This window comes from Serinus canaria, chromosome 1A (assembly GCF_022539315.1).
Source record: "Serinus canaria isolate serCan28SL12 chromosome 1A, serCan2020, whole genome shotgun sequence".
Classification (NCBI taxonomy): domain Eukaryota; kingdom Metazoa; phylum Chordata; class Aves; order Passeriformes; family Fringillidae; genus Serinus; species Serinus canaria.
Genome location: NC_066314.1, coordinates 56,164,836 through 56,189,846, shown reverse-complemented (window position 1 = coordinate 56,189,846; position 25,011 = coordinate 56,164,836). Strand labels below are relative to the sequence as shown.

The window sequence follows — 25,011 nt, the reverse complement described above, 5'->3', positions numbered from 1 at the left end:
AGGTACTTGAGAGGTACAGACTTCCTGACACACCTGATACTGAAGATTTCCCTTGACATGGAATTTAGGGGTTTTTCTTCCTCATTGTTTCTTTCATCTTTCAATGACTAATTTAATTTATCAGCAAACCTAAAGTTTATTTGTAAAAGCAAATATCTTTTTCCATTCATCAATCAGTGGAATCCTTCCCATTGTTTCTTTTATCTCCCAGTGCTAGTTTTATCTACCGCAGACCCACAGCTTGTTTGTAAAGAAAAATCCGCTATTCCTCTCACCCTGCTGCTCTGTCCTGATCCCTGTGCCATTGTTTTTCACTGGATCCTTCTGTCCCGTTCCCTGTCCCTACTCTTTTTTAACCCCTCTCTATCGTGCTGCCCATCCCAGTTGTTTGTATTTCATCTCCATTCCGCACCCTGTTCTTCCTTTTCTTCCTGTGTCCTGTCTGCTCCCACTCGCGGTTTGTCTGTCCCTGGTGCTCCCATGGCGCTGCTGGATGGGTCCGTCAGCGCAGGTGGGGATCCCGGGGCTCCAGCCCGGGGGGGCAGCAGCAGGGACGGGAGGAGGCAGCTCCAGCCGCTGCCAGAGCGCGGGAAGGGAGCGGGATTGGCGGCTGCAGCCCGGGCACACTGCCCCGGACCGGCCACCAGCCTGGGACAGTGACACTGCGCTCCAAGGTCCCCTCCAACCCAGGCCATTCCATGATCCACGGAAATGCTGCAATATCTCCATGTGAATGGAGCAAAGTTGATAAATATAGGGATGTTTTGATAACACTTGGGTTTTGTTGACACTTCCATTAATGATTGTTGAATCATGTGGGGCGATAACAGGACAGATAGGAAAATGGAGTTTGTCCCTACACTTATTTTTATTTATTATTTATGCTTGTGGACATGTTTATCATGTTTCTATAGATATGTGTATTATTATACACATGTTTATGGGTGAGACACACAATCTTTATGAATCTGCCAGGCTCTGGGAAGATTTACTTCCTCAGAAAATGATGATTCCAATGCATATCATGGTAGGCATTGGTGTAGTGTGGGGTGGTACTGAGTATTACCTGAATGGGTGCTTAAAGTGAGATACCTGGTCTTGCACCTTGTTAAAAGAGGGCCTAATTCTAGGAAATAAAACTGTTTGTCTGTCCCACATAAGCTGCAAATTTCTCCAGTGTTGTGGTGTCATTCTTTGGTTTAATAGGAGCAAGTTTTCTTGTAGTACTGACTTGAATAAAACAACTGCAAAAATACTGGCATAATTTGGCTCCACATTACAGCATTTTAGAATTGCCATTTTTTGATTTGGTCTCATTCTCTCAGAGCAAATTTCCTAACAATTACAGTAGCTGTTTCTACAGTATTGAACACTTTTTTCTTGAATCCTGTCAACAGTAACTTCTCTCCTCCTGTACCATTCCTTGTGATGATTTATGGGCCGGTTTGGCTTTTTTAGAGTAAATATTTATAGCCATTTTTGTCCACAGTGTTTCTGCCTTTCACTAACATTTTCCAATTAACTAAACCTTAAGTTTATTGTTTTATATGATATATATGTATTTCTTTTTTTTTATGCATAATTATCTGAAAATTGTATTTCATGTTAAATCCCTCTTGCTCCTCATAGTTATATGTTTTTCACCTTCAGCCCATGGCCTTTTGGTGCTGTATTTTTATTTATTTCGATATATTATGTTATTTGCCTCATTTCTTTTCCTATCAATACAATCTTACTAGACCTGCCCAGAATCGACTGTATTATTGTGCTTGTGAAATTCTTCTGTGGGTAACGATGGACTCATTTTGTCAGTAAAACCTTATTCCCACCGAAAGCATTGGGAACTGGCTACAAATCCAAAGCCCCAGTCCAGGAGTGCTTTTCCTTGCCCAGCCCTGCCTGTCCCCGGTTCAGTGAGTGCTGAGGAGCCCCAGCAGGTGGGGCTGAAGCGCTGCGGAGTGAGGCGCTTCCAGCGCAGGGAGAACCTCGGCTCGGGGCAATGTCGGGGAGTTTGGGCACCCGCTGAACTCCTGCTGTCTGCTGAACTTTCCAGAAGAGGAGGCCCTGATGCAGGAGGAGCCAGGAGGCAGAGAAGAGGCAGCACAAGTTGAGGATTTGGAGCAGCTGGTGCCCGTGGGGGGTGTGTACCACATCTCTGCCCTGCAGCTGCCACCCCAGGCCCAGGACGTCGGGGACTGGACCATGGTGGAGGTGAGGGAGGACAGGGATCAGCCCTGGTGCCCCTGAGGAGCTGCTCCTGAGCTTTGTCACTGCTGTCAGATGCACTGCATGTGTATTCCTGACAGCAAACTAACCAGGCAAGGTTTGCAAATCGTTTTTTCACGTCTGAAAGGTGGAAGCACAGTGGTACCAAAAACCACTGCTGGTTCAGCTCCAGGCTCTTCACTTCCTCCAGGCTGAGGGCTGTGGGCACTGGATTCTGGTTTCCTCTAGCACTGACCGACCCCACAGATGGCGCTGTGAGGCTGGAAACCTTTAATAAGCAAAACTCCCAAAAAGCCAAACCCAGAGGGCAGGGGAAGAGGCCCAGGATGTTCATTCCCAGCCCCTGTGACCTCTCCTTCCCTCTGGCACTGTGGGGACAGTGGAACTACAGCTGCTTTTGCCTCCCCTGCGCCTGCTGTCTGAGGCTGGGGATCCGTGAGGAATGGCTGCTGTGCCCTGCCCTGAGGGTGCCTTCAGGAGCACAGGAAGGGCCCAAGGCCTCGTGGTAGCTGCTCTTCCACTGCCTCCAAAGCTGGACTTGGAAACGTGCAGTATTGGCAAACCATTTTAAATGGGTGTTAAAAAGCTTTGCAGTGGTTAGATGAACTCAAAGAAAAAAACCCTGCATTTTCTGATAAACCCCTTATCTGTCCTTTTCCTCTCTTGCCAAAGCTGCTGGATGTTGGATTAGAGGTGTTTCCATATTCCCCAGGACAGGCTGAAGATGGCACACAGGAAGCAGTACAGATAACCCTGGAGCTCCCTGATAATGTGATTTATTTTAAAGTGCCTGTAGTAGCCCGATGGGATCCTGCAGGTATGAACTTAAGACATAAATTAATTTCAAATTTGAATAGTGGAATTTATACCTGAGTTGGACTGTTGTTAAATCCAGCTGTAAAGATGAGGGTCAGTGTGGAGCCCAGAAATAGTCTGGGGGTGGCAATGTTAATAAAAAAAAAAAAACAACTAAAAATCCCCAAATCAATTATTACTTTTTTGGTTTTGTTTTACTTCAGCATTACTGCTAGAAGCCTTCCATGTACATCTTTCCATCCTCTTTGTCCAGGCCAGTGGTGGAGAACTGATGGCATCAGCAAGATAACCTATGAAGCAGAAGAAAAGAGCATCACCTTTAATATGGGTGACTTTCATACAGTAGCCCTTCTCCAGGATGCTCACCTGAACCTGCCCTATCAGGCCTGGGAATTGCACCCTACTGGTGTGGATGAAGGACTCTTCACAGTTACTGCAGTCTTTGCAACCATTCAGATACAAATTAAGGTACTATCAATTTTTAAATCAAACATTTGCAGTTAGAAAGGCCCAGAATTATTACAGTGTCCCTGATTAAGAATTTGGGATACTTCTACAAGAGCAGCTTGAATCTCTCTTCCTTTCCAAGCACTGGGCTGGCTATTTAATTTCAGTTATTTACTATGAGAAATAGTACATTTCACATAGCAGAAATGTCCATTTGCACTGTAAAGTTTCAGTCAGTCCTTGCTACTGGTTTTGCCTTGCTGTATTCAATCTTGTTCCACCTGTTAGAGAGCTGAAAAGTGCTTCTCTCTCCTCCCAGCTCTACCAAGAGACATACAGGGAGTTCCAGCAGCCTGCTACTAATGCTCCTTGTTATCAAAGGTCAAGGTACTCATCATTACCTATCTGTTCATTGGTGTATAAATCAGTACACCAGTGTCATTTCTGATTCCTACACAAGGCTGGCTTTCTTCAGCATCTATAAATGAAAGGTCACAGCCCAGAGCAGCAGGTGATGTGGGTAATGCCCAGCATAGCAAAAATATCAATATTTGAAGCCTAAACAAGAAAGGAGCTTCCATGACCAATAAATTGCTTTCACTGGTTTGTACAACAGGATAATCTGTATGTTGTCTTCAGTAGTGGTGGGAGAAGAGTAGGTGCTTTCCCACATGACAGGCAAATGGATGAGTCCTTTTGCCCTCAGAGCAGCTTTGAAAAGAGCTGGAGTGAACATTTTCCCAGCAGAGTACTCTCCCAAGTATGTCCCTGTGCCCAGGAAGGTGAGTGCCAGAGAGGTTCCTGGTGGTTTTTCCCTGTTTTTCACTCAGGTCACCCTTTCCTGCACTGGGAGCTGCTGTGCTGCCAGCTGAGGCAGGGACTGAGTAAAGCAGGCTCTGGCACTGCTGTGACACAGGGAACAGAGAGATTTGTCTAATTTGTACTTGTGCACTGCAGGCTGCCCTGGCAGAAGTGAAGGCCTATGAACAGATGGCTCTGCTTGCAGCTGCTTTTGCTCACAGCAAGTGGAATGGAGAAGCAGGGCCAGAGCAAGTTGTGTTCAAGGTTTGTGGAGTCCCAAACTTCCAGGGCAGACCAGCACTGACCCCTTCCCCAGTCAGAAACAATTAACTCACCCAGGGTGGCTTCAGCCCCCACCTCAGTTCAGTGTCACAGACTGGGGGACACGAGTCCCAGCAAAGACACTTGCTAAGGAAAATGGAACTGAAAAGTCACCAAGGGAGGCTTTAGCCAGAGCTGGGGTGACAGAGCTTCATGCTCTTCAGAGGCCCCTTGAAAATCAGCTATCTGCTCTGCCAGCTTTTAGAGAACAGGTGGGACTTTCTTCCTGCCTGGAGGGTTTCTTTTGCTCCCTGCTGCAAAGGAGGGAATGAACAACCTCTCTGCTGGTTTGTCTCCACCTGTGAACGAAAACATGGTTGAAACTTCTCCCAGCCAGACAAACACTCCCATGCAAGGAGTGGGGTGGGCTCTCACTCTCAGGTTAAGTGCAGGTGATGCACAAATATTGGAATTTATACTCTCACAAATGGCACAGGCTTCACCTCAGTGCATTTCTTCCTGCAAGAGGTGAGTGAACATCTCACTGCAGGTTCTGCCAAAGGCAACCACTGCTATCTTTTGATGTTCAATGGTGAGAAAGTGCAACAGCTCCAGCTCACTGAAACCAGGGAAGCTTTTTCAGAAAAGCTGGAAGACGAGTCTGAATTTCACTCCACACTCTACCATATGCTCAAGGATTCTGCCAGCAACAAAGCCATGGATAAAGTGGAAAGAGCTGGCTTCCTGTCATTGCTTCTGTGTATCAGCAGCTCCTTGCTACCAGAGTCTTAGCATACTCTTAGATACTGCATGCTTTCCTTCAAAACTTTATTATCAAAAGCTTTCAGTAAAATTACATTTCAAGTCTTAAATCCTTTTCTAGTCAAAACATTGAAACAGGTTCAAAAATGCAAACATTTTATCTTTGTTCAAGCAAAATAAATTCTTTATTCAATTGTGGCTGGACCACCTAGACATGTTTATTGTTAGCTACGTTCAAAATTGCTATTCTTTAGTAAACTTCAGGAGAACTGAGACCCTTTTAGCTACTTTTAAAGATGACTTTTGTCAGAATGGGAAAAAGATGGTTTTTTTTTTCAAGTCATGCTTTAAAGAAAAAACTTCGTTTCCTCCCCCCAAAATACCCACAACCCAACAAAACAAATCCAGACAAGTGACCTTAAATAAGGCCAGCTCCAGCCCCTGTCCTGCACAGCGTGGCAGGGAGCCCTGGCAGCAGAGCCAGGGTTATATCGGGGGAGGGCCGTAGTGCCGCAGTCCTATGTGGGGCCACAGCAGCTGCTGCAGCAACCTCCAGGCGTCCCCGGTGCCCACAGGGGCTGCATCTGCTGGCCTCTGCAGGGACAGCCCCATCAGGAAGCTGGTGAGAGCAGCCAGCAGGACTAGGATGGACACAGACACCCAGAGGGTTTTGTCGGCGTTGCAAAAGGAAGCCTTGAAGTGGGACGCACACGCTGACACCGAATTGTACCTGGGCAGGGTAGGAAAGCACAGAGCCCTTCAGGGTTTCCCCAAAACATGCAACTCTTCCCACCCCACCCCAAAAGGCCTTGGAGCAAACCAGATGCCACAAACATCAAGAGTGACAGGTTGTTACTGTTTGGGGAGCTGTGCAGGGGGAGCTTCTGCTCTGAGTTTAAACTACAGTCAAGGAAGCAAATCCTTGATAAGCTGGCCCAGCTCAGCCATCCACCCATGCTCCTTGTTCCTCACACTGGTTCTGAAGGGGATTCACAAAAGCTGCCTTGCAAGAGCAGCAAGAAATCTTGCTCGTAGAAAGCACTGAAAGTCCTGTCCTTTTGTTTGAAGCCTCTTCCAATGTGCACCTCCCCAAACGCAGCTTTAACTTGTGAAAGACACTTACATTGACTCCAGAGTCCATTTGGGTGTGTATTTTCCTTTTTCAGAGACACTTTCTTTCCTAGTTGGTTGTTCCTGTACTTCAGCAGGTGATTCCAACTGCTCATTCCTGTAAACAAGAATCAACAGCTCTAAAGCTTTGCCAAATTCACAACAGCCTGGCTTTATAGGGCTGACCAGGTGGTGAATTAAAAGCTCATGAAAAACTAAACCAGCACACCTGGGAGGAGCCTGCTGCTGAACTTACTTGGTTTCAAAAGGCTCCTCTTCATACTCTGCCCAGGAATAGGTGCTGAGGAACCTCTGCAGTGAAGGACGCTTCTCATTCTGCTTCACCCCCAGCCTGCCCCTGCCATGTGTTAAACACATTTGTCTCATTTTCCTCAGCAGATAGAGAGCAGAAAACCACAAATTTAGCAGCAGCCTACTCATTTGGTTAACCACAGACAATTAACTTACAAATTTAATTGCTTGAAATTAGGACCATTTAAAAAAACCCCAAACGAAATCAAACAAAACTACAGATCCATCCACTGTAGATATTTAGATTTCACATTTTAGTTCTAAAGCAAAAAAGTTGTGGGATTTTTCTTTAGAGCTCTCAATGCTCAATAAATAAACAAGGTGGGCTCATAAGGCTAATTTACCTCTTATAGCACATAAAACTAATGTGAAAGGTGCAGCCTAAACATTAGGGTACCCTAAGATGCTCCATAAACTGCTAACTACAGGCACAGTTAGAGTTGAAAAATATTTCCTCCATTCAAAGACAAGCCCAGGTGACTTTACCAACTGCTTGATCTCCTGCTCAATCTGTCACTCCATTCATCCCCATCAGGTTCGTGGAACTGGGCCTGGAAGAGAAATTGCCACATTTACTGCACTGGCATCCTGATGCTTCATCCCAGCCAGTTTTGGGGAGGTGAAGCACCTCAGCATCCCTCCAGCAGCCCCTACTTACCAGTGGCACCCCAATCCCTGCATTCCCAGCACTCCTGGGCACTGCTGCAATGCTAACTCTCCGCAGGGCTGACGAGGGCTACACAAATAAGAGGCATTACTGGCTCTTAGCAAGGCACAACTGGCTTACCCACTGAGCACACAAAATACCATCTGTTTTGTACAGACAATATTCAAAAAAGAGATGCTGACACTTAGTGGGAAGCCACACACAAAGAATCCAATCTCAAGGGCAGACCAAATCAGATCTTTCAAGCAGCATCTTTCCACAGTAAGTGCTTTCTGCCCACCTGAGTGAGGTGGGCTGCACAGCTTCCTACAAAATACCAACATTGAGGGTAACTAAATTCCCCTAACCTTGCTCACAGGAATTCCTACACTCCGTTTGAACTGCTCCCATATTTTTGTGCTCAACCTTCCTTTAATTCCAAGACAACATGCAGGAACAATATTTCTTAACCAGTGAGAGCCCAGCCATTTCACCTTCATCTTCTAAGGGGGACCACTTAGAAGGTTGGTGAGGTGCCTGAAAAGTAGATCCTCATGTTTGATGACACCAGCCCATATTTGTGACAGAAAAGCACCAAGTCATGCATGTAGCAGAGCACCGGCACATAAAGCAAAGAAAAACACAAGCACACTTCAAATTTGTTGTAAGGACCATTACCTTAAAGCTAAAAGGACCTGGCAGCTTCTTGTTTATAGATTCATCTGTGAAGAGATCAGACATCAGAGCTTTACAGGAGGAGCTTGCTGCTTACAGGAGTGCAGCAAGTTTAATTTGCAGCCTAAGGTCTGACTTTCTGCAGTGTTTTTTTTTTAAGCAAAGCACTGTCAGAAAGCAGAAATGAGGTCTCAGGAAAAAGCTTTGTATTCCATTAAATAAGTTCATAACATTCACACATTGCCCATCCTCTGCAAGCATCGACTTCTGTCACTATCATCAAATATATTCTATTATTGAGGTAGTGTCCTGTTACAGGACTGTCTTTCACAGTCAGGACTGTAATCCAAAAGGCTCCTGCAAGGATTTTATGGTGTGGAACACTTCCCTTCTGATGTTTAAAAAACACATCCTATTTTTCAGAAGAATTACTACTTCCCTGACAAAGCCACAAGTGCTCAGCACTGGCTGCAAACCTGGTTGCTTAGAAGGGGAAATAGAGGCCTCCTGCACTTAAGGGGTTTGTAATTCCCAGGTCGAAAAGGACAGGGTGCAGGCTGTAGAGAGCAGCCAAAGCTCAGCTACCTAGAAATAGCTACTGTGAACAAGCTCCTAAACTTACTGCTCACAAGGAATCAGATTATCACCAGCACATGCCATGCACTTTGCTGAAAGCCAGGACATCCCCCGTGTAGTTGCAGTGGTCCCACACGCACCCCAAAATCCATGACAGTTTAGGTACAAGTTTAATTTCAGAGAGCTGCTTTTAATAGTGTTAATAGATGACTAAAATTAGTCCCTATTTTTAGAAGGGGGGACAAAACACCCATGTAATTCTGTCACCTAAGACGTGGAGGGATTATATTATTAATCTGCAGCTCTAAGGCTTTGTCTGGCAGGTGCTAGCAAGAGGAAAGAGGCTTTTCCTGGTTACCTCTGTCTCCAAGGGAGCTGAAGGACCTCTCGTTCTGGAGCAGGACCTGCTTGAGCTCCTCGAGCTCGGCATGCTCTTTGGTGTACATGCGCTTCAGGTTCTCCACATGCTGGATCATCACCTCGACAGCCTTGCTTACCCGGCTCTCCTGAGGGAGCAGGGAAAGCAGCAGCTCTCAGGAACTGCCTCATGTTTGGAGATTTCCCCCTCAAGCATCTGCTCTCCTCTGCTACCTCACTTTTATCCTCCCTTTCAAAGCTTCACTACATCCCCTGTCCTGGCACATGGTACACAGGTTTCATTTCTCTGGGCATCACTCTTGTTGTAAAAGAAATCAGTCCATCTTCAGTTTTCCAAGCTCTTACAACTCATCATCATCACTTCCTCTGATCTCCAGTCTCAGCTGCCACCATGCATTTGCTGGGATTGCCAAGTCCTATTTTTGTGCTGCTCTGGGGTATTTTACACAACTACACCTAACATTTGAGCAAGACTTTGTAATTTTCCATAGGTTTAGCTGATTAGCTGCCCTTTCCATAAGGCACAGAACCACTTTGCAGCATCAAGGCCATTGTTACTACACTGCTTGGTATTTTGTACATCTCGCTGCTGCAAAGTCTTTACTGTTTGGTTTTTTCCCCATCAGAACCTTATTTCTGCTGTGGGTTTTTGCACATCTAGTGCAGCTTAGCTGCTCTCAGTGCCTGGGATTCCTTATAAGAACACAGAAAAAAGAGAAGGCCAGGACTAAGCTGTCCTGCCAGTCTGCACTACACACACACCAGATTCCCAAATGCAATCCTGGAACCGTAAGCCCAGCAAGAAGATGTGGCTATCCCTTTGCAGCCAGAAGCTTTTAGCTTTGTACAAAGTACTTTTAGGTAGAAAGTGTTACCTGATTAATAGCTCCCAACATCTCTGCTCTGCCGGCAACTCGAGCTGCATATTGGCTAAGGAACTGCAGGCTTTTCTGCAGCTTCTTAATGATCTCCTGTGCCTGGTTATCTTCTTCACACAAAGGAACTAATGCCTAAGAGCACACATTGGTAAGAAAACTGGTGTGAATTATTTAACAGAGAACAAAGGGTCAAGCTGATGACACTGAGAAGCTGCATTCAGGCCCACATCAACATCCTTAATCAGTGCAACTCGGATAGGGAGCTCCAGTGGGCAGAGACCAGAGCATAAAGCAGCTGAAGCAGGGGTCAGATGTTTGTGCAACAGAAAAATTCCCTGCTGCCGGAGCACACAATGCACTTGGATCAAGGTTACCCTTCCTAATCTCTCCTATTTCAACTGCATTGTTCCAGAGCTTCATTCATATTTGCTCATCATGTATCCCATGCACCACCCCCCACCCCCCCCCCCTTTAAAAAGCTGTTTTAAGAGACACTCATACCTACTTATCCCATCCACCCTACCAGCCCTGGCCAATACTGACCTCTAACATATTCATAGCATTTGTGATCTCCTTTTTCAAGTTTTCTTCAGCCAGGTCTCGGGACCTCTCTTCAAGCTTCACTCTTTTGTCCAAGGTAAACAAGTCACACTTAAAACCTAAAGACAGCCTCAAAAATTCAGCCTGTTATGGGAGAGAAGATTTTAGAGGAATCCAAGTGATGCAGAAGTTTAAGTAGATTTGGATACTGATATGACATTTGGGGCTATACCCTGTGACCAAAGTTTAGGTGAGATACAGAAGAATAAGTGAACATAACCCACTTCCTTAAAGCAGGTCTTCCCATCTGTAGTGATGGTGGGAATGTTCTGCAGCCAGAAGAGGTGACATCCTGGCAGCACACTGTGCCATCTGTGCCTTTTGACAAAACTGTCTTAAATCAGTACATTCTGCCTGGGAGGAGGTCACAGCTATGTTCCTTCAAGCTTGCAAACAAATGTCACAGTAGCGACAAGTCTTTGTTCAATTTTACAGATTTCCATCTTTCTCCATTCCATCTCACAAAAATTTCCATTAGGCTTGGAAAGAGATTTCAGAAGTTAGCTGACAGAAATACATCCAGTTTAAGCTGGATCACTCTTTTACATAGGAGGAGATATTAATCAGAGTTTATCTACAAGATCTGATATCTGAAATCCTTCTGGATACAAGCAGCTGAGACTTACCTCCACTTCCTTCTCATTTGGGGAGTCACTGTAGGAGAAGAAAAAGAACCATGGAACAGACTGTGGCTTTAAATTCATACCTGCAGGAGATCTCTGAAAGTCAAAACACTTACAGCTCATTTTGCTTGGTTTTATCTCCTTTAATGCCACCTGCAGTGGGTGAACTCCCTGAGAAGAGACAAAAACCCCCATTTTCAGACCCAAGTGAAAAAATAGCCAACCTGCAAGAGTCTTTTAAGCTTCCACAGAAGCCCCTGTTCAAGATCTCCAGTGCTAAGCTCTCACCACTGAAAAGAACTCATGGTTCTATTAGTTGTGAGGCACCACAGCACTGCCACCTGTGCAAAGCCCCAAAAGTCAGTTGTTCAGGGCACTTCAGCTGGCATCTTATTAGCACAGAAATGGTTAATTGAAGGTTGTTGCTTCAGGATGTTATGCAATTTACTACCTCATCAGCTTTTAGTGATCTCCAAAGGCAAAAGAGGAGGTGATTTGAAAAGTAGTTATGTCTAAGGAGAAACAACATCCTGCTCCTCTATATCATGGATAGCACAGAAATGCTTCTTTTACAAATCTTTGGGGAGAGCAGGAGTGCCAAAACTGTTTAATATATTCCAACTCCTTTGCAGCTAAGAATTCTCCTCCTGTCTAGGGGAATGTGGAGCTGCTTAGATCAGTATCTGCAGAAATCAGAGCAGCAGATTTTGCATGACACCACTGTTCTCCTCTTCATTTTGATCTCCAACTGCAGGTACCAAGCCCCCAAACAAAAGCCTCTGATCACTCTTGGTGTGGGACAAGCAGCTCCCTACACCTACCTACACAGCTCTGGACTCAGCTTGTGCTCCAGTAGCATGATGGTGTTCAGCAAAACCCCCTTACCTTTCCTGCTGGGAACCACAGCTGGAGCTTCCTCACTCCGCTCTTTATTATTTTTCTTTTCCTGGTCCACTTCCTAAGGGCACATCAGAGCAGTAAGAGCAAGGGAGCAGCCACACCACCCCCCTGGAGGGGCCTCTCCCCTCCCTTTGTCACTGCTCAGCCAACCCAGCTGGGCTTTTCACTGTCACCAGCACTCTTACCTGGTCTTGTTTCAAAACATCTTGAAACTCGTGTTCTTCCATGGCCAGGGAAGATTCCCTCTTGATCTGACTTGATCCTATGGAAAACATTCCCAAATTCAAAGGTAGCAATTAATAAAGCACACCCAGCTTCCAACACCCACCATTTTAGCCATGGGCCAAATCAAGCCAAAAACCTGCACCAAATGCCATGAAAGACCACTGAGAAAAAGAGGAGGCAGCAAAGAATGCCATAAAGACACATAGGAAGAAGTATGATAACTATGATTGGAAAAAAATCCCCATAAGATGTGTTATATGTCTACAGGTGGGAATATAATGTACTTCCTGTAGTTAAAGATGCAGGAGTTACAGTAATATTCCCTTGGATAAATAAATTTTATTATTTCACTACCAGCATGGAGATTTTTTTGTTGTTGGTAGGTTTGCTGTTTAAGAGGCAGCTTTTTATTAATATTTATACCTTGAAAAACATCTAGAATATTTTGTTTTCTCCTCTGTTTATGCAGTCACACACAGCTGTGAGCCAAAGAAATGGCACAGGAAAAAAGAAAAAAAGAAAACAGAAAAATTCAGCTTCACGTTTGAAGCCTGCAAGGGGAGATTTATCAATTCTAATAATAGGAACACTTTCTTTTTAGAGATGTGCAACAGATAGCTGGATTCTCAGACTTAAAAGCTATTGTAACGTCTTTAAATTTGTTCTGCATATCTGCTTCCTCTTAGCTAAAGGCACCTGGATCACATATGAAAATGAACAGTAGAGGGAAATTAGTAAAAAGAAAATACTTTTAAATGAAGAGACAGAATTAGATTTCAGGAAGATAGTAGTGAGGAAAGAAACAAAACTAAACAAGAAACTGTAGTCTTATATTGAGGTAAAGATTAAAAAGTATTGCAGACAAGCATGCACAGGTATTCTGTGCTGCTTATTCAGATCAGCTTCACAAAAACAGCTTAAATGTTTGTACAGATGCTCCAGTTTTGGTTTGGTTTTATAGTTTTTCAGTGGAAGAAAACCATCTGAGCTGGTAAGAATCTGGTGGGTGTTTATGGCTCTAGCAAAGACAGAACAATACTCAAATGCCTCTACCCTCATCTCTCCTCTTGACCCATCCCAGCTTCTTGTGCAACAGTCTTGAAAGAGAGGAAAGTGCTTGAAAGAGAGGAAAGTGGCACTCTTGAACTAACTAGCTGTTTAAACCCATAAAAACATGTTTTCTCTTGTCAAAATGGTCTGGGATTTTGTACCCACTCACTGTTTTGCCACGTGAGCAAGCCCCAAGGTCTCACTAATTTGTTTCATGTAAAAAGAGGGGTAAAAAACTTTATTCCTACTCAGCTTCACAGAGGCGTGAGAGGACTGGCAGGTGAAAACACTTGCAAAAATAGAAATTCTCATGCTGTTGCTCTTACTCAGCTTCCTCACTTCAAAGAGTGAAGGAAGCAAACCATTTCCTTAGTGCTGGAAGCAAACCATTTCCTTAGTGGGTGAGCAGCAGGCAGTGCAGCAGCCACTGTACCTGCCACGGGAGCAGCTGGCTCCTTATTGCTATGTGTCTCCATTGCCATGGAAGTTGGCACACCTTCCCCTCTCTCACATAAGCCCTTGGATGATCTTTCCTCCGTAACAAGGCACCCTGCAACACCAGACAGCAGAAAGCACAGCTTTCTTTGTTCAGTAAGCACACAGACTTGGGCACATCCAGGACTCCCAGTGCCCCAGCTTGAGGACTCACCCGGTACCACTGTGCTTTCCACTGAGGATGCAAGAGCTTCTTGGACTGATGTTAAGCGATCACTGCCAAAACAAAACCCTTTCAGATACTCATCCACAGGATACAGATCTTAATAAAGTCTTTTAAACCTTGCACAAGACCTGACCTGGATGTGATCAGCGTGGCTGGTGGTGTTGACTCCTCATGGTCAATCTTCAGAGAGAGAGAAAAGAGTGAGTATCAGAAGGTTAATGCCAGTATAAAACTTGAATGTCAAAACTTTAACTTCTCCAGCTGTGCCTAAACTATTCCAGCACTGAAAAACTAGCTGTTAAGTTCACAGATTTACCCACTAGTCTAAAGCCATCTCAGGAATGTCATACTCAGAGATGTGTTTTGGTTCCTGACTCTGTGGCTGGCTCCTAACCTGCATCTTCAATGACCAACAAAGGTGTTGGTCACCACCACTGCTCCATCTTAACTCTGTGCATCAGGAGAGATCCATTTTCAGGGTCTGGAGCCCAAAACCTACAAATGAGGTGCACAGAGCTTCACTTGGCTGTAGAGATCAGACTCATTAGGTAAATAAAAGTGCCAATAGCCACAGCATGAGCAAGCAGATGGTTCAGAACACTTGTGTGCTGTGTTGTACATCAGCATTATATGTAACAATTATCCAGCCCCTTCAGAGGCCTCAAGCTCCCTGGTGTGCAAGCAGCAGAGGAACAAAGCAATTAAAAGCTGGCAGTTTTGCTCATGTTCCTCTAGTTGCCACAGTGTGGCTTTGGATCCAAGTCCTATCACATCACAGACAAAACCAATATCCTCTTGAGGCTTTCAATTTCGAGGGAGGTGCTATTTGTGCAATATTCCTCTTCTGCATTTCACCCTGGAAAGCTCCAGCTCGCTCATTCAGTTGTTGGGTTGGTCTCTCTTTATAGGTGAAAATACAGGGAGGGACTGATGAGGTTTAAAGGGTTAAGTCAGTAACGACTTGTGCTGAATTACATCCACTGTTGAAGAAAAGTGCTGAACAGAAAACAAAACCAGCCCAAACCCACTCCTCTCTCCAAGAAGAGAAGGAAGAAGGGCTCCCTGCACAGCAAGCAACCAAAAGCACTACTGAAGTGTCTGTGGAGAAACAACAGAAAAACCACATCAGCAAGTGATTGCCTGTGTTCTGGTATCCTTCCTACCCCCCTCAAATGCCCTCAGAGGACACAGGAAACCCAGCAAATGAGAACAGAAGGTATCCAAGGGCCCTGGTCACTCCTAAGAGTGACCAACTGCTCCCAGCATTAGGAAGTGCCTTTCCCCTCCTCCCTGCCCTATCAGAGCTGGGCTACTCTTGCACAGCCCTGGCCCAGCCAGGTGGATGCTTCCCCTAATGCAAATTCAGGCTACTTTTATTATTGGTATTTGAATTCTCTCACAAGTTGAGGAAGTGCAGCAATTCATTTGCCTTGTTCAGGCCATTGGCTGCAGAAGTATTGGGGAGGAAGAATACCACCATGTTAGAAAGAAAATGAATCTAAAGGGCTTTTAAAACTAACAGCTCCCAAGCAAACAGAAAAACCCTTGCATCACCTAGAACTGAAATGACATGTTATGCTACATTCCCTATACCTGCCCAGGTGGGAACATGGTCAGTTTGCAATGAAGGAAAACCCTCAATTCAGTTTTTTAAAACCCTAAGCTGGCTGCCAGGACTGTACACTCCCATGGATTCCATAAAGGAGAAAAAAACATCCCAATTAAAGAGAAACAACACATTCTAGTTTTCTTACTAAAATAGAATTACACAATGGTTTGGGATGGAAGGGACTTTAAAGATCAAAGTTCCAACCACTGATATCCAAGGGACATCTTCCAGTGTCCCAGGTTGCTCAGACCAACATCCAACCTGGCCTTGGGCACTTCCAGGGCTGAGGCAGCCACAGCTTCTCAGGGCAGCCTGTGCCAGGGCCTCACCACCCTCCCTGTGAAATCTGTTGACACAGAACGTTGGAGAATGGCACAGTCTTTTAATGAGGAAGAACAGCCAAAGAAGATCCTGAAGCCCATCCCTAATCACTTTTCCCACCCCCATCCCTCTGATCAGCATAATCATCCAAGGCTTCTCTAGCTCAGTCCATGAATTCTGGCCACACTCTTATACTACTCCTCCCAAACAATCATTAACATTTGGAGGACCTGTCTGGTTTTCAGGCTGTGATAGAACTTCCACATTTATAAAGCCGAACAAGAACAAAAAGCCCAAGTTTCACTTGGCTTTCAAGTGCTCCTTTATTAAGTAGCCCCTGAACTTCTTTGGTAACAATGATTTGACACAAATAATTTGAGTTAGTTACAAGCTGATCTGCTCAAATACATCTGCAACTGCAGAGTAATAAAACTCCAAAGAAAACTAAGGAGGACTTTGTACTGAACAAGGATAAGCAACTTTTCCAGTGTTTAGAAGAGAACCTGGGCACAGCCCATTTGACTTTTCTCTAAGGCAAATTTTAAAATTTTAATTTTCCCCCTTCAGAACATTCATGTGCAAAGTGATAGACCAAAAAGTGATAAGGACGGACAGACATTTGTGAGCCCAGCTGGAATTACAGAAAGCCCCACAGCAACAAAGCACAGGTGTTTCACACACCTTTGCACAGCTGTGACTTTCCAGAAGGACTGGAACCCTTGAGAGAATCCTCTTTAAGGGCACTTAGTAGCAGCACAAACTGGGAGTTCTTCACCTGCTCTACCCCAGTGTGCTGAAACCAGAGTCCCCAGCACTCTTACTTTCTACCCACAGTGCTCTTTCTGCTTTCATTTACCACTACAACCAAACCATCCTGTACTCACAGCTACCACACACCAGGCAGGATCACCCTGAGGCTGGCCGCTCTTTGCTCCCAAAAGGTTATTTCCTGCTTCACAGAAACCACTGATCAATATTCTTCCACCATCCCCACCAATACAGGAGTTTGTGAAGCCCATTGGGAGCCCTGTGTGGTGGAGCTGAGGTCTAGATTTCAATAGTGAGGACTGAGGCACAGCTTAGGTGTGCTGAGCTGCAGTTTCTCTTGCTGCTGCCACAAGGAAGCTGCAGCTCAAGCTGTGCATACAGGATTCAGGGCAGCAATGAAGGCATAGCTGAGTACACCAGCTGAAGGAAAGCTCCCCTACAGCAAAGATGGCATTTTTCAGCTGTTACATGGTGCCTGTGGGAGGAAGTGCAAAGAAAGGCAGTACTCCCAACTGAAGCATCCTGTGGCTCCTTACAGGTGGAGAAAAGGAACAAAAACACTCAGTTCTTCCCTGGCAGAACCAATTGTTTCTGCAGAATCAGCACCATCTCCAGCCTTGAAACCACATTTAAAACACTCCACAGCTAAAAGCATGACCCAGTTTTTGGGTCTTAACGTTCATGACCCAAAACATCAAGACATTTAGTTTTATAACCAAGGCATTGCAGAAACATGCCCAAACAGAAGGGAACACCCCCCCACAGCACCCTGCTAACTGGTGCCAGCTCCATCCACTGTGGAGCAGTGCTGATTTATAGCTGAGCCATCTGCACCTGGGTCTGAGCAAGGCACAAAATGCTCGAGCCTGTTCAAAACCACATCTCAGGCATCAGAGCCAGCACTCACCTCAGCAAGTGAAGAGTCCATCATTGTAATGGAAACAGGAAGGTCTGCATCAGTGTAGTCATCAGCAGAGCATATTTTCCACCTGGCAACACAGGCTTTATTTGCATATTGCCCAAACAACAGAGAGACAGAGTGCCCATTTTCCTCAAGCACACAACAACTAAGTCACCACTCTCTGTGCAGTCAGTCAGCTGGTCTCTTAGGGAAGGAAAAATTCATCACCAACATCAATCCCTCCTCCCCCAAACAGCAAGAACCACCACCAATCCTTTTCCCAACCTCCTCCACACTGCACTATTCTACAGAAAGCCAGTGGCAAAAGCTTTGAGAGCTGCTGAGTCTCTTGCTGCAGACTGCTTCTGCACCTTCAGGAACATCCTCATCTTTTAAAATATTCACTGCAATTCACTTCAGCTTTCATCATCTCAAGCAGTTCAATCTCTATTTTAAAGATCTAAGGAGGCAGCTCGATAGGCAAGGAGCTCAGAATTCCTGCTCTAAGCTCTGCAAAAGAAGAAAAGTGACTCCTCAAAGTCAATAGGATTTTGGCACCTAACGGGAACACCATTTGTTAAATTGGTGTTAATTGTTAAATCAGAGTTAAACATGGAAGATAGACAAGAATGCCTAAATCATGTCTCAGTTCTCCAGCATGAAACAGAAACCCCATCAGGGTATTTGGCTGGTTACCAGCAGTTCCAGTAAAGAATTCTGGTAGCCGTGAATAGAAGCAAAATGCTGCCCTGGATCCCCATGGGCTGATCACCAGGTGTCCAGTATTCCCTCTAAGGGATGGCCCTGCAGGTGAACCCAGCACATGGAATCTGCTGGACCCTGTTGACTCTTCCCCCCCTTCACCCCAAAAAGGGTATTACATCACATTACCTGCATTCTCCTGATGTCACATCTGAGCTGGACAGGTGTCCCACATCATACCTCTCCAAGGTGCAGCTGCCAGAGCTCTGCCTGCAAGGCTGGTCCCGGCTGTGCCCAGGAGGGTTATTTGGGCAGCAGGTCTCCAAGCTCAGAGCATCTGGTAAGAAGGACAAGCATGAAGAGATATGTCCCTTGGCAAAGTTGGACTTAGTTACAAGTAAATTTTTTTGGCTAACTCTAAAGTAATCAAGAAGTAGACCAACCAAGCAGAGATTTTTAATAAGACAGCTTCTGTCTTGCTAAGAAGGGCTTTGGTTGTGTGGCCTCAACTTGTTCTGTAGATGGAGAGTTTGGCAAACTGAAACAACCCTGTCAGAGCAGCAGAATGCTCTGATTGAGAGCACATGTAGCAAAGAAAGATTTGCTTCCATTCCCATCAATAATGCCTGGAATTTCACTCGAACATGTATAGTCTGTGTGAGAAGAGCCTCTGTGTGGTACCAGCTCACTGCTGAGAGAAATGCTTGTGTGTGAAATCCCAAAGGCAGCACCCTGCAACTCTGCAGCCCTGTAATGCATGGCTGTCAGTGGCTGCTTTTAATCCTCATGAGACTTGAGAGTTGCAGGGAAGTTCAAACAACTCAGGAGAGCAGAAAAAAGCAAGGTACAATCTGCTGGAAATGGTGGGGTGGCTCAGCCTGGAGAAGAGAAGGCTGAGGGGACACTGGCACTGAGGCTGCCCCATCCCTGGCAGTGTCCAAGGCCAGGCTGGATGAGGCTCTGAGCAGCCTGGGCTAGTGGAAGGTGTCCCTGCCCACGGCAGAGGGAATGGAATTAGCTGATCTTTAAAGTCCCTCCCCAAACCATTCTCTCACTCTATGATTTTATTCTCAGTAGCTCTGTTACTGCTCAGGTTGCTAAACCAGGACTGCCCTCAGCTCAGCAGCCAAGGAGCAGGACATCCCAGAATGGGGCTGTCAGAGGGAATGGGAAGAACAGAACTCACACCCTCTGGGTCCAGACTGGCAAGCATCCTTGTCAGGAATATACTTGGATGTATCATTTATATCAATGGTTCCTGAAGATTTTGGGAACAGTCTGTCAAGGCTGACAGACAGCCACCTCTTCAGGCCTTTCACTCCAAGCACTGTAATCATAGTTCAGATCCCTGGATTACATGCAGAAATAGGTTAAAGCCCACAACAGATTTTCCACACTCCAGCAGCACACTCAGCACTACTGAGACTGTTCTGTCAACTCTTTCTAGATTTCAGGTGAAAGACAGAGAAATGCCCAACACTACCAGGTCTTACCTAGCAGAGGGGAGTTGTGCCAGTGTGAAGCACCCGAGGGCAGTGCCCAGGGAAAGTCAGAGCATGAGGTGGGTCCTTCATTCCATGGTCTTTTGGAGCAGTGGAGCTGCTAATTGAAAAAATAAGAAGTGCTGCTGTTCCACCACACTGAATACATTAATGCCACCAACTCCCCCCACACAGGCATCTGCATAATGGAACACCAACAGTTACACAAATACATCTTCTGTGGCTTCTTTGTCTAGAAAAGCAGAAGAGCTCATATCTTTAATGGGCAGAACAGTTACAGGAAGAGGCAGGATAATGAAACTTTACACTTGCAACAAAATGTGTTGGTTCAAGCTAGGCCTGGAAATAAATTCTACAAAACCAGGCAAGACGATCCTGAGAGAAGCAAAGTAGCCACTCAAATCCTGTGAAGGGAATAAAAAGAAAATAATCCAAAACACACTATTTCAGCTGAACCAAGAAGTGTCATTTGAAGATGGCATCTGAGAAAACTTCTGAAACAGGTGCAGAGCTGTTTTGGACCTAATGCTGCTTCAACAATGAAAAACAGAAAAGAAATTGGAAGCAGTGCCATCTTTAAACTCGGATCCTTCTCAAAAGCAATTTATCACACGTGTGTGCTGTGCTTCAGAGGCAGTGGTAACCCAGCTTTGCAATAAAGTTTGGAATATGTTTTTCTACACGTGTAAACACCTGCATGCACTACACAGATATAGATCACAAAGAATTTTTAATAAATGTTTAACTCAGTTTCTCACAAGGAACGGTATTTATTTCCCTGAGGTGATGAAGGGAAAACCCCCCACCCAAATAAACCCAGCATCCCATTTGAAGAGGCTCAGCAATGATCAGAGCAAGCACACTTACCTTCCCTTTTACGTGTTCAGCTAATGTGGGCAGCAGAGCGGAGCCAGACTCTAACTCTGCACAGCACTGTTGTAATAGAGAGAGAGTTTAAGGCAGGCAGGTAAGGAAAAAAACCACCAAACCAAAAAAAAAAAAAAAAAAAAAAAAAAAAAAGGAGAAGGAGCACTACACCACTGATTCTGAGCAAAATGCAACTTTATCTTTCCAACTCAACTGCTTGCAGCTACCAGTTGCAAAATTGCAACTGCAAAATGCTGCAGCTGTTTCCCCTTGCTACTTTCAGCCTTTCATTCTGCAGACCCTTAGGTACAAATAGAAGTTTTATTCATGTGCAGATGGCCCAGCTTTGACTCTGCTCCTCTGATGCCCCTGTCACAGCCTAGGGGACATTTCAGGACCTTCTGTTTGCTGTTAACTACCTTGTTGGTCTGTGCTGAATCCAGAGTGCTCAGGTCCTGAGCTATAGCATTCCTTACTAGAGCCAGTTGGGAAAAAAGTCTCTCCACAATGTTTCCCCCTCCACCCCCTCCCAAAGTTGAAGCAAGTAATTTTATTCAAGGCAAAGCACTCCAGAGTAATGTAATTTCCAATGTATTTCTCCACAGAGGGCCACAAAGTTAAAAACTGTTTCACTGCCTATTCCAGTGTCTGGATACTGAAAAGAACCTTACGAGATTTTAAAACATTTGTTTTCAAGCCTGTCTGCAGAGTGGGACAAAAATCACACCAGTGCATCAGGGATGGATTCCTTCAGCCCCTTTTGACACAATCACAACTGCTTACAGTGAAGACCAACACCACACCTGTACGTCCTGACACATTTCTCCCAGAAGGCTGATAAGGAAAATAATGTGCAGATTTGTACATACAGCTTATGTACATATTAGAAAAGAAGATACCAGGTGCTGCCAGATTGTTTGCAGCTGCTCTCAGCTGTGTTGTCCTTCCACCAGAGCCCTTCATGTGCAAGCCCACCTTTCCTGCTCCCAGCAAAGGGCACCATACCTGGCACAGCAATTCACAGAGACGCCTCTGCAGCAGTTCCCATCTCAGGGCATTAGCAGTTGCTATGAAGAGACATTTACAAGTCTAACAGGGCTCCTAACGACTTGATTACAAGCAATCCAATGTTACAGCATCTCTAACTACTCTTTAGTAGAATTGATAGTAGTTTGCATTAGTCTGGTTAAGCCTGCAACAGCTTTTTCACAGCACAGAGAAAACACTGGACATCTTCACCTGCAAATCAAGGGCAATGCTTCCCCCACATCATTACTGCTAGGATGCCACAGTTCCCTGTGCAAACAGATCCTTCACTTAAAGCTTGGGGAAGAGAAATATTTGTCCTTTCCACCTGACATCCTGTACAGAAGTGGTAAAGTCTATGGGCTTTGCGTTTAGAAGCATTTTCCCCTCTTACCATGCAGGTGGGAGGAAGTAGGGGGTTGGAATGGCTAGGTGGGGAGGAGACTACAGCCCAGCCCTTCAGTCAGAAGGGACACCAGACCTGTATGCCTTTCTAAAGGAACCAATATAAAACATTTTTATTCTTTTCTTCAGTGCCAGCCTTGTTTAGAGACTTTGCAAAGTCTCTACACACCTGCCTGTTTATTTATCTACAGAAAGATTTCTGTAAATTAACTGGAGTAATTTAAAGCCAAGTCCTAGCCATTTTCAGGATGGTGGTGGTGGTTCTTTGGGGGTTGACTTTTTTTTGGGGTGGGGGTGTGGTGGCTGAGTCACAGTGGCTCCAGTTTTACATATCTGGGTTTCTCTCTTGATCTGCTCAAGCTCACTTTGCAGGAGAGCTTCATATATTCAGAGCTGGAAAATGACAAACTATTTCCACTGTCATGCCTCTTGCTAAGAGCAAAATAAAGCAGCTGCATGCTTTGTGGGAAGCATGAAAGCAACATGAGAACACACACACACATAAAACACCCAACACCAAAACACTGGTCAGAGGTGGGCAAGCACAGTTTGGGGCTGTTTCTGCCATATCAGTGCAAAGTTGTGCCTTAGAGCTAAAGCAAAGGGTTCCAGGGAGGTTTTCTGGTGAGACAAACTGTGGTTTCACATGGAGTTGTTTGCAATGCACACATATTTGTTGAGCACATATGGTAACTGTGTGCCTGAGGGCAAAACGTTCAGAAGGCTTAAATCAGTCAAATCCCTTTTCTCTAAGAAAGTGATCAGACTGCAGGGTTAGGAAAGAAAAAGGCCATGTGTTCTGGATTCAGACCTCTGCATTATTTAATTGCCCAGGTTATTGAGGTGCTGATGTCAGGAAGTGAATAAGAAAGAGGCAATAGGAAGTTTCCATGGCTCTGTGGCAGAAGTTGCACGTGTACAAGGCAGTGACAGGATTGCTTTCCACTGAAGAGAGCAGCCTAACACCATGCAGCTAGTCAAAAACACAGAGCAAGCACAACCAGCACCCAGAGCACAGAACGTACAAAAACGTCTGTCTGGTTCAGGAAGCTTAAGACAGAGGGATGGCTTTGTTAGGTATAAAGTGGGGAACAGCACTTTTGGTCAAGGAGTACCTGTGCCATCTGTGGAATTACTAATCCCCCCCTCCTAGGACTGGGGCTTTTGTTGGGAACTTCTGAAGCTTTGGTGGATCCCAATACCCACTTCTTAGGATCCCACCTGTTTCTCAGCTGAGATGGTGGCAGATCTCTTCAAGGAGAAGGAAAAGTAGAAAAGAAGGGGGGGGGGGGTGAATCCCAAAACAGCAAGCAAGGCTCCACAGAGTATTTGACTGGATGACCTGCAGATCAGTCCTATTTTCCCTTGATGTAGCTAAACCCTGACGTACTCGCCCATGCAAAAAGTGAATGCTGGCACATTGCCAGAAGTTACTCACTTTTGTGGTCTTCCACCTTCTCCTGAAGCAATTGGCAAGTGCTTGCTAAAGCAGCATTCACATCCCTGAGCTTCTGCTGCTCAGAAATGGCTTCCTCCAACTTGCTCTTCAAGGATGTTGCTTCTTCACGAAGAGAGTGAAATGCTTCAACTTGATCCTCCGCCTAAGCACAAAACAATATTTAGGGAAAAAAGAAAAGAATAAAAAAAATATAAAATAAAGCAGCCTGGCTAGCTCAAGAAAGCTCTACAGTTCATGTAAATGAAACCAAACTGCATCTGTTCTTTCTCAGGAAGTGATAAAGCTCCCTCTGAACTTCTGCATTTTTACGTTGGGGTGGACTGTGTATGGAAGCTATTTTTGGGTGCCTTTTTTTTTCCCCTCTTTTCTCTTTTTTTTAAGCCACCACAAATATGCAATGCTGCCTCTTTCATCAGCAAACTGTTGTCACCACCCCCTCAAATGTTACTTCCTCTGCTGGTTCCACTTTTGCAGGGAGGCACACCATTGGAACACACGATTCCCTTCCCCAGGGCAGCCGCGCGTCAGACGCGGCCCTCGGCATCTCCTGCTGCCCGCCCGGGGGGAACTGGGCTGTCCCTTACGTGCTTGCTGGCATCCTCCAGCTCCTTGCTGACTTCCTGCAGCTCTAAACACAGGGCTTCTGCCTCGCCAGCAATTTCTTCTAGTAGCTGTTTGGCAGTTTCTATCTTGTGCTGGCTGCAGAATGAGAGAGAGCACAAACCACAACCCATTAATGCCATTTCAGAGCAGGCTGCCCTGGGAGGTGACACACACTGGCTGCTAGGACAGGCACCTAAAGTCAGCTGTTACACACTGCAGCCCCCCAGGATCCAGCACCAGAGAATCAGACACTTTTTTTTACAGCAGGAAGGGGATGAAGGCTTTCTGTAACATTTCTGGGTACCACAGGGGAATCACCAGAGAACTGTCAAGAAGCAAGAGCTCAGTGGGGCAAGCTTTTGCACTTTGGATAACAGAAGGTGTTTCCTCAGGGTTTGGGAGAAATAGTGATTAGCTATAGAGGCAGTCATTCTAGAAAAAGATACCCAGGAGCTATTACTGCTTCATTGGATTGATTTCTTCACGTTTGAGAGGGAATTTCATTGGACAGCAAGCAGATGCCATCAAAACTGGTGCTAAAGAGGATGGCTTTCAATAAAACCCTTCCTTGCCACTGCAGAAACCCTTACCATTTCCTCTCTAACTCACCTCAGGGTTTTAGGGGTGGGGTTTATTTTGTTTTTTTTTTTTTTTTTTGGTTGTTGTTGTTGCTTTCATCACAATTTTGATACAGAGACAGCTTTAAGAAACCAAGCCATCAGTATTTTTATCAGCTCTTTTCCAGATGGAGGGAGAGCATGTAATAGGTGGTTCAGTGGAAGGTCAGTCAGGCAAAAGTATGGGACAACTGCTCTGCATCAGCTCTCAGGCCTGCCAAGCCCTAGGAATATCCCAAATCCAGGGATTGGGCTTGGAGCAACCTGGGATAGTGGAAGGGGAC

The 25,011-nt window shown here is 45.3% G+C and overlaps 2 protein-coding genes across 2 annotated transcripts in view; one reads left to right on the top strand and one right to left on the bottom strand.

Annotated features, from left to right (window-relative positions):
* The first annotated feature begins 1,880 nt into the window (after positions 1-1,880).
* On the top strand, positions 1,881-5,511 carry LOC103819687 (dynein axonemal intermediate chain 7-like). Its single transcript, XM_050969871.1, has 5 exons — positions 1,881-2,211; positions 2,899-3,043; positions 3,296-3,510; positions 4,447-4,554; positions 5,080-5,511. Exons 1-5 carry the CDS (start codon positions 2,068-2,070, stop codon positions 5,341-5,343), a joined length of 876 nt encoding a protein of 291 aa, XP_050825828.1. The 5' UTR covers positions 1,881-2,067; the 3' UTR covers positions 5,344-5,511.
* IRAG2 (inositol 1,4,5-triphosphate receptor associated 2) overlaps positions 5,507-25,011 on the bottom strand; it is a 32,569-nt gene continuing 13,064 nt past the window's right edge. Inside the window, exons 10-32 of the mRNA XM_050969870.1 lie at positions 24,092-24,206; positions 23,487-23,649; positions 21,623-21,684; positions 20,618-20,683; positions 19,742-19,850; positions 18,438-18,585; positions 17,553-17,634; positions 14,081-14,127; positions 13,936-13,997; positions 13,720-13,836; positions 12,197-12,273; positions 11,997-12,069; positions 11,228-11,282; positions 11,115-11,142; positions 10,432-10,572; positions 9,886-10,020; positions 8,991-9,138; positions 8,060-8,103; positions 7,394-7,471; positions 7,222-7,286; positions 6,680-6,781; positions 6,437-6,541; positions 5,507-6,043 (exon numbers count right to left, since the gene is read on the bottom strand). Coding sequence (XP_050825827.1) covers positions 5,800-6,043; positions 6,437-6,541; positions 6,680-6,781; positions 7,222-7,286; positions 7,394-7,471; positions 8,060-8,103; positions 8,991-9,138; positions 9,886-10,020; positions 10,432-10,572; positions 11,115-11,142; positions 11,228-11,282; positions 11,997-12,069; positions 12,197-12,273; positions 13,720-13,836; positions 13,936-13,997; positions 14,081-14,127; positions 17,553-17,634; positions 18,438-18,585; positions 19,742-19,850; positions 20,618-20,683; positions 21,623-21,684; positions 23,487-23,649; positions 24,092-24,206 — 2,266 coding nt within the window. The 3' untranslated portion in view covers positions 5,507-5,799. The remainder of the gene's footprint in view (positions 6,044-6,436; positions 6,542-6,679; positions 6,782-7,221; positions 7,287-7,393; positions 7,472-8,059; positions 8,104-8,990; positions 9,139-9,885; positions 10,021-10,431; positions 10,573-11,114; positions 11,143-11,227; positions 11,283-11,996; positions 12,070-12,196; positions 12,274-13,719; positions 13,837-13,935; positions 13,998-14,080; positions 14,128-17,552; positions 17,635-18,437; positions 18,586-19,741; positions 19,851-20,617; positions 20,684-21,622; positions 21,685-23,486; positions 23,650-24,091; positions 24,207-25,011) is intronic.